Source organism: Otolemur garnettii, unplaced genomic scaffold (genome assembly GCF_000181295.1).
Source record: "Otolemur garnettii isolate 467f Iridium unplaced genomic scaffold, OtoGar3 scaffold00178, whole genome shotgun sequence".
Taxonomy (NCBI): domain Eukaryota; kingdom Metazoa; phylum Chordata; class Mammalia; order Primates; family Galagidae; genus Otolemur; species Otolemur garnettii.
The window spans coordinates 2514153-2523222 of record NW_003852573.1 but is presented as its reverse complement, the minus strand read 5'-3'; the positions used below and the strand labels follow the sequence as shown (position 1 = coordinate 2523222).

General features: G+C 38.2%; 1 protein-coding gene across 3 annotated transcripts in view; it reads right to left on the bottom strand.

The window, feature by feature from the left end:
* DTL (denticleless E3 ubiquitin protein ligase homolog) overlaps positions 1-9070 on the bottom strand; it is a 52995-nt gene that overhangs the window by 9505 nt on the left and 34420 nt on the right. For all 3 annotated transcript variants that reach the window (XM_012811858.1, XM_012811857.1, XM_003800521.2), the window contains one exon: positions 7733-7868. In XM_012811858.1, the coding sequence (XP_012667312.1) occupies positions 7733-7868 (136 nt within the window). The remainder of the gene's footprint in view (positions 1-7732; positions 7869-9070) is intronic.

Sequence of the window (9070 nt, the reverse complement as noted above, 5' to 3'; positions counted from 1 at the left end):
AAAAAAAAGAAATCTTAAGGTAAGGAAGCAGACACTAAGTTATTGTCCTAAAGACTTCCTGAAAGTCAGCTCTTTTCAAGAATTATAGAGAGTTTACTAAGTTAGTCAACTTACAGCTTCTTTCTACACAAGGGTAAAAAGAATGGCAATCTGGCCTCACCCTACCTTTTTAGTCTTACTATGCTACTTTAGAATATTGTTAGAGGAGACTACTTATTGCTTCCTGAACAAGCTGTGAATTGTCACATCTCTGTCTTTGTTCATGTGGTTTTCTAGCAAAGTCAGCCCCTTTTCTGCTAGGCAAAAATTCTTGTTTCAAGGTTCTGATGACAATGTTAACTTCATTGTGAAACATGCACAAACTTCTTTACCTTTCTCCCACAGAGCTCCCCTCTCCCAGAGGCAGTGGGTTCTTAAAACACCTTTGTTTATACAGCTAGGAGAAATGTTTACAATGCACTACAGTTTCTCCCGGACTAGACTTTGAGGGCAGGTGATGATGATGATTTACTCATCTTTGGGCCTTGTGCCCCTGTAGTGCTTAGCAAAGAATTATTAAATACTGCTTGTAAAATATCATTACTGCTGAGGATAATAGTAAGGTTCTAGGAATCAGAAAACAGACTCTATAATTATCCTAGTGACTTGTGCGACTACAGCAAGCACCTGAGATATAACAGGTAAGGTTTCCTTCTCTATAAGATAAGGATAATCACCATCACTCAATGATGCCTAAACCAGAGGATCTTAATTCTGACTTACCTGGGGCTTTATATAATAAAAATACAAGTGCTTGGCTTCCACTCCAGACCTACTGAATCAATCACTGGAGGCACACACAAAGTTAAAATGCTCCGCAAGTAGTTCTGACACACAGCCAAGACTGAGAACCATTGGCTTCTACAATGCTATGAGATCTCTGGCTGAAACACGGTGAAAGAATAGTAAGCAATAGAGCAGGTGCTGGCTGGGAAAAGTAGGGCAGAGGGAAAAGAGGCTGTGCCTTGGCACTTAAACACTTCCAGTTAATGTACTGAAAGGACCTAAGAGAAGATATGCAATCCAGGACAGCAATGAAGGGCTGGAGTGGCAATTAGAAACTTGGGAAAGCAGAGGAACATAATTTTCAAAATGGAGATGTGGTTAGCAGCAGCCAATCTGTTGCTGGAAGCTGACTTAGAGGATCGAATGGCCAGTGTGTCAACCTTTCACACCCATATCAGGGTGTTGCTCTGTAGTGCTCTTCAGAGTACCCCTAGCATTTCCCAGAAATGAAAAAAATCTAGGCTTAACTCCCAATCTGGCCTCAATATGAACTTTGCTCTGTTAGGTTCCGAAAGAGGCAGTGCTGCAGAATAGTTCTGAGCATGTGCTTTAGAACCGAGCTGCAAGGGTATGAACCCTGGTTCTACCATATCATAGCTATGTGATTTTAGGCAAGTCTAACTTCCTTGACCTTCCTTTAGTTTTCAGTTGTTTTAGGAATTATATGGGATAATCCCAGTGAGCTCTTTTGCAAAAATTGATAAATTGATCCTAAAATTTATATAAAACCCGTAACAGTCAAAATAATCTTGAAAAAGAAAATTGAAGTTTTAAAACTTCTAGATTTCAAAACCTACTACAAAGCTGTAATAATCAAGGCAAGAACTAGCATAACTGCAGACATATAGATCAATGGAATAAAATTTGAAGTCTAAAAATAAACACTCACATTTATGCTGAATTGATTTTGGCAGATTTTTGGCAAAGGTGCTAAGACAATTCAATGAGATAAAGAATAGTCTCCTTAAAAAGGAAAATAAAAAAGAATAGTCTCTTTATCCACATGTGAAAAATTAATGTGATAATTAAGTCTAATTATCCACATTAAAATTAATTAATCCACATGTGAATATCTACCTCACACCACACAGAAATAAGCCAGAAATAAGCTCAAAATGGATCACAGACCTAAAACTAAAAAACGTTTAGAAGAAAACAGGGGACCAAGTCTTTTTGATGTTGGAATAGGCAATAGTTTCTTTGCTACAACATAAAAAGCACATTGACAAAAGAAAAAAATAGATAAAATGGACTTTAGCAAAATTATACTTTGCGTGTCAAGGGGCAGCATCAGAAAGCAAAAAGACAACCCACAGAATAAGAGAAAATATTTGTAAATCATATGACAGGGACTTAACATCCAGAATATATAAAGAATGCTGACTAATCAATAATATGAAGGCAGATAAACCAATTAAAATATGCACAAAAGATTTGCATAGACATTTTGCCGAAGAAAACATACAAATGGTCAATAAGCACAAGGAAATATGTTTAATATCACTGGCCATCCGGAAAACACAAATCAAACCACAACAGGAATACCAATTCACACTCAGTAGGATGGGTATAATGAAATAGACAATAACAAGTTTTGGCAAGTAGATGGAGAAATGGAGTCCTCATTGTAAGTGTTGAAAATATTCTAGAAGCAGGGTATGCTCACGCCTATAATCCTAGCACTCTGGGAGGCCTAGGCAGGTGGATTGCCTGAGTTCACAAGTTTGATACCAGAAAGAGCCAGAGTCTGACCCCATCTCTAAAAATAGCTGGGCATTGTGGTGGGTGCCAGTAGTACCAGCTACTTGGGAGGCTGAGGCAAGAGAATCACTTAAGCCCAAGAGTTTGAGGTTGCTGTGAGCTGTGATGCCCTGGCACTCTACTAAGGGTGATAAAATGAAACTGTCTCAAAAAAAGAAAAAAGAAAATATTCTAGAATTAGACTGTTCATTACTACAAAACTCTAAATATAGTCAACCCTCTCTACCCTGAGTTCCATATCCACTGATCCAACCAATGGCAAATCCAAAATCAAAAAGGAGAAGAAAGGGTCAGTCACAGTGGCTCATGCCTGTAATACTAGCAATCTGGGAGACAAAGTGGGAGGATTGCTTAAAGTTAGGAAGGGAGATCGAGACCACCCTGAACAAGAGAATGAGATCCCATTGCTACAAAAAATGGGGGCATGTGCCAGTAGTTCCTGTTATTTGGGATGCTGAGGCAGGAGGCTCCCTTGACCCCAGAAGTTTGAGACTGTAGTGAGCTATAAGGCCACTCACTACACTCTAGCCTGGGAATGCAGAGTAAGAGCCTGTCTTTTAAAAAATGTTGGCTGCATCTGTGCTGAAGATGTACCAACTTTTTCCTTGTCATTATTCCCTAAATAATACATCATAACAATATTTACATTGCATTTACATTGTATTAGGTATTAAACTATGTAAGCTAGAAATGATTTAAGTACACATGAGGATGTGCATAGATTATGCGCAAATACTATACCATTTTACATAAGGCATTTGAGCATCTGAGGACTTGGCATCTGCAGGGGTGTCCTAAAACCATGGATACCAAGGGACAACTGCATACTAAAACCACTTAACTGTATCTTGATCTAACCAAAATTGGGACCCTGTATTAAAAAGTTTCCTACTGACAGCAGTGGGAAACAGGAAAGACAACTAAATCCTCATGTCACAAAAGAAAGAAGTCAATAACAGATAAAGCTGAAAACTACAAAAAATAAAAAAAAGAGAAATGTGCAATATTATTTAAAGGTTCAGAGATATATATCAAAGAATCAACTAAAAATTTGAAAGTGGTTGCCTCTGAGAAAGGGAAACTGTAGGGCAAAGGGTCTGGTGACTGCTATTTATCTTATTTACCCTTGTAATTCTACCTGACTTATTAAACTATAATACTAAAGAAATACAAATTGAAAACTTTAAAAGAAAGCAAAATACAAGGCAGCGGCATCAAAAACTTTACATTAAGTAGACTCCTAACAAAAGACCCCTCTGAAGTCTAGCTCTGCATCTTATAAACCACTTCAGTCATTAGGAAAATGAGCATATATCTTTCTTGTCTCACTGTCAACCCCCCCGCTTACCTTAGGTTTTGATGGCTAAAGTAAAATGCATCTTTAAGCTTAAACTTCAAGCTTATGTCTGTACATCTAATGATAACATGAAGATCCTCTTTGGTGGGCTCAGTCCTTGAAGATTTTTCTCTTGGTTCATTGTTACTCGCTTCAATACTATCCCTTGTCAACTTGTAGAGATCCACACATATGGCCTTTTCTGTACTTTGGTTTCTCACTTTCTTGACCTTCTCTTATAATAATCTTGTCCTTTTTCTCACCTAAGCCATTTATTCCCTTACCTAATTATTACCAATACTTAGAAGTATTCTGTTACCTTAATTCAGTTATCCCATTCTGTTCACTACCTATGTTCCCAGTACTCCAATTCGAACAATTTTTCATCAGCAATTTTCCCTCAATCCATTGATAGTACCACTTTTACGCTACCTCTCAACTCCACTGTGTCCTCACTTCCTCCTTACCTAGTTAAATCCTACATACAAATCATAATTATCCCTTTAAAGGCACCCTCAACTTCTGCTCACTTCTTCACTTGCTTTGCTAAACTCCACATCCCTGGTAAAACTCAACTCCTACCTACAGTGTAGTATATGCACAGCAAATACACAACCACATCAAGTGCTCACTTTCAGTCAATGACTTCTAGCCTCAAGTTGACTCCTAACTGTCTAACAATCACACTTCTCTGATCCATTGACTCTTCTATTCTCTAGATCTGCAGTTCTCAACCCCCAGTCTATGGATCCATACTGGTCCACAGCCTGTTAGGAGGTGGGTTGCAGAGCTCCACCTCCCACCCCCAAACCAGTCCGTGGAAATATGTCTTCCATGAAAGCAGTCTCTGGTGCCAAAAAGGTTGGAGACCCCACTGCTCTAGATAACTATCTTAGATTTTTTCATCTTTTCCCAAGCTTCTACTACCTCCTCCCTCAATCTTATTCTTCGTTGATAACCCTGATTCCTACTTCACTGAGAAAATAAAGCCATCAGAACAGAAGAAAACTTCCACAAGTCATAACCATTCCATCTCTCCACCTATCTGAACTGTGCTTATTCTGCCTTTTCTCCAATTACTGTTAATCAAATCAACTAACCCCTCTAGGCCTATCCTTCTACTTGTGTATCAGATAGAATTCCCTCATGCTTACTTGAAGACATTGTTCCAGCAAATTTGCCTGTGTCAATTTTCCCCCTCTCTCTAAGATCCTTCCAATCATATAGAAAATGCTGTATTACTATAAAAAAAAGAAGAAAACAAAATAAAAAACCCACCAAACTTTAACATTGCATCTTCCTCCAGCTACCACTTCACTTATCTTCTTTTCTTTATAGCAAAACTCCTTGAAAAAGCTATTTACTCAGGAAGCTGAAGCAGGAGGATCGCTTGATGCCAGGAGTTCCAGATCGGCCTAGGCAACATAGCAAGACCTCGTCTCTAAAACAATAAAAGAAAATTAGCCAGGCGCCATGTTGTGGCCCCATAGTCTCAGCTATTCCAGAGGCTAAGGTGGAAGGAATGCTTAAGCCCAGGAATTCAAGGCTGCAACAAGTTAGGATCAAGTTAGGTTCATGCCACTGTTCTCTAGTCTAGGTGACAGAGTGAGACCTCATCTCTTAAAAAAAAAAAAGCTGTCTATACTTGTAGCCCTTACTTCTTTTCTCCCATACCCTGAAGGATACCAATTAGGCCACCATCACATCAAAATCATCTTAAGGTTGCCGAATAACCCTCACATTGGCTAATTCAAAGGTCAGTTTTTAGGTCTTATCTTATTTGATATGCCATTAGATCAAATTCATCCCTCCCTCCTCCTTTATTTACTTGACTTCCAGGACATAACGCTCTTCTAGTTATTCCTCTTACTTCTCTGGTTGTACTTATTTAATGTCATTTGTCACTTCCCCAACCTCTAAACCAGTGGTTCTCAACCTTCCTAATGCTGCAGCCCTTTAATACAGTTCTGTGGGTTGTGATCCACACGTTGCTGCTGTAAACACTAGGGTGCCTCAAGGCTCAGACCCTAGACCTAATTTCTTTTCTATCTACTTCTATTTTCATCTATGTAATTTTGAATCAAATTTACAACACTATCTCTGAATTGTGGAATTCAACATCTAAACGACTCCCTGACATCTCCATTTGGACTCTAATAATTGTATCAAGCAATATTTTCAAATGGAACTGAAGTGGTTCCCTCCCAAACCTGCTTCTCCTGTAGGGATTCCTATTTAGGTTAACCAAATACAATCTTTGTAGCTTCACAAGAGAAAACTAGGAAATCATCCTTGATAACTCCATATTATCCCCACATCCAATCCCATAGCATAGTCTGTTGGCTCTATCTTATAAATATATTCTGAATTTGATAATTTTTTATCATATCTTCTGCTACTACTCTGGTCCAAGTTACCATTTTCATTTCCTGGATTATTTGAATGGTTTTTAAAATTGGCTTCCTGCCAGGCACAGTGGCTCATGCCTATAACCCTAGCACTCTGGGAGGCTGAGATGGGTGGATCACCTAAGCTCACAAGTTCAAGACCAGCCTGAGCAAGAGTGAGACCTCATTTCTAAAAATTGCCAGGTGTTGTGGTGGGCTCCTGTAGTCCCAGCTACTTAGGAGGCTAAGGCAAGAGAATCACTTTAGCCCAAGAGTTTGAGATTGCTGTGAGCTATGACACCATAGCACTCTACTGAGGGTGACAAAGTGAGAGACTGTTACATAAGTAAATAAATTTATTTTATTCTGATCCACTTACAATTTAATCTCAACACAGGAGTAAGAATGATCAAATTAAAAGTCAGATCATGATATTTTTCTGCTCAAAACCCTCTAGTGGATTTTTGTCTATCAAAATTAAAGGCGAAGTGCCACAAGAACTCATTTCCTACTATTATCCCCTTCCTCTCCTTTTCTCGCTCTGACCATAAGAGCAATAGCCATGTTAGCTTCCTTGAGGAATGGAAAACATACCAGGCCTGCCCCTGCTGGAGACCTCTGCATTTGCTATTTTGTCTTCTTCGAATATTCTTCTCCAAAATATCCACATTGATCATTACTTTTTTTCCTCAAAAGTGATTTTTTTTTTTTTTTCACTTTATTGCCCTGGGTAGAGTGCCGTGGCGTCACACAGCTCACAGCAACCTCCAACTCCTGGGCTTAGGCAATCCTCTTGTCTCAGTCTCCTCAGTAGCTGGGACTACAGGTGCCCACCACAACGCCTGGCTGTTTTTTTGTTGCAGTTTGGCCAACGCGGGGTTTGAACCCACCACCCTCAGTGTATGGGGCCAGCGCCCTACCCACTGAGCCATAAGTGCTGCCCTAAATGTGATCTTTTTGTTGAAGCCTCCCTGGCCACCTAATATAAAATTTCAACAACACATTTTGCTGTATTCCTTTTCCTGTTTTCCTTTGTCCCTAAGCACATATTTTTATTTGACACAGTATGTATTTTATTTCTTTATCTTGTCTATTGCTTCTCATACTAATATGTATGTAAAGCTCTATTTATAGCTTTGAGATTTCTGATTCTTTTGTTTATTGCTGAATCCCCAGCATCTAAGAGCAGTGTCCAAGAAATATTTGTTGAATATATCCACTACTATATTCCAGCGCCTTGTGTAGATGATAAACACAGTAGTGCTCAGGAAATATTTATCAAAAGGATGAATGCCAAGAAGATGGTACTTTTCTTAAACACATACCGACACGAGATCAAATCTAGCTTACCACTGTGTAGTGTAGGACTAAACCAGTCAAACAATAAAAAAAAAAAAAATTAGAAAGTGCATGACATCCTTACCTAGGCTGGCTCTCGCCTCTTTTTTCTTCTGAGACGCCCAACCCACTGTGGAAAGTTTATCTCCTACTAGTTTTTCCTCTATGCCTCTATTCAAGCGCCATATTTTTAGTGTATTGTCATCAGAACAGGTAGCAATCTAAGGAGGAGAACCAGGAGGAAAGTTAAGTTTCAGTCCAAGAATCACAATAAAGCAAAAAACAATATGTCTTAAGGAGTCATGACTGGAGAATTATTTTTTCAGATATAACAAGATACAGAAAATGATACCTGAAAGATCATGTACTTCTAGTCCTTGCTCTTAGGAATCATTCTAAATTTCTAAGGAAGCTGACGCTCTAGTTTCTTCTTTACATACATTCTACTTACATGTCTTTGGCAATCGATACCTTCTTACCTATAGTTCTACTACAAAACTAGGCTCACTTCGTTTTCTTCTTTCAAGAAGTTAGGCAAGCCATTCTCTTTATTGCTGTCTATATAAATACAAAATATGTAATTAAAATATCCTTTTGTTCTGTTAAATAATCAATTAGTAGATATCACCAACATTCAATTTCTACAACTTTCTTCCAAATTCCACATGTTCTGCTGCATTGCTGAAATCATTTGCAAGATCAGTTTTAGCCCATGACTCTAGTAGACCATGACAAGTAGAATGAGATTCTTTTGAGATTCTTTTTTAGATAGGTAAAGGAGCAATATGGGAAAACAACAAGTTCACTAGACTGAAAGAAGTTAAAAATAACCTTTGCCCCTTTAAAAATATCTGACTTTTCCTGATCTTGGTCCCAAGCCTTTTATGGCAGAGAAAGTCCTGCTTGAAGAGCCTGTGGCAAATGGCCACTGGTACCAGAGCTGTTCTCCAGCATTTGTTTATATAATTTCTCTATTTCAGTCACTAAAGAGAGAGAAAAAAAGAATACACGTTCTCTTAAGTCTTGGCCCCCAGGAGACTGGCAGATTTTCCTTTCCTTACTGGGAGGCCAAAAGAAGATACACATATTTAACTGCTAAACATAAAATGCTTAGAATCCCACAGCTATTTATTCCATAGTCTACTAATAGTTATTATTTACAAGCACTTACTATGTATCTGGTAATTTGTACTATCTTACTTAATTCTCACAATATAAAAAGCCTTGTATTCAAATAATGGTATCTGAAAATGGGAATAAAGTTTGTCCAAAGTCATCACAGTTAAATGGCAGGGCTAGATTTTGAAACCTAGCTTTCTTCTATTCTAAAACTCAAACTTAAAAACAACAACAACAACAAAACATTCTACCTCCTTAATTCTTGGCTTGGGATAAAACTATTATTATTATTTTTTTTTTTTTT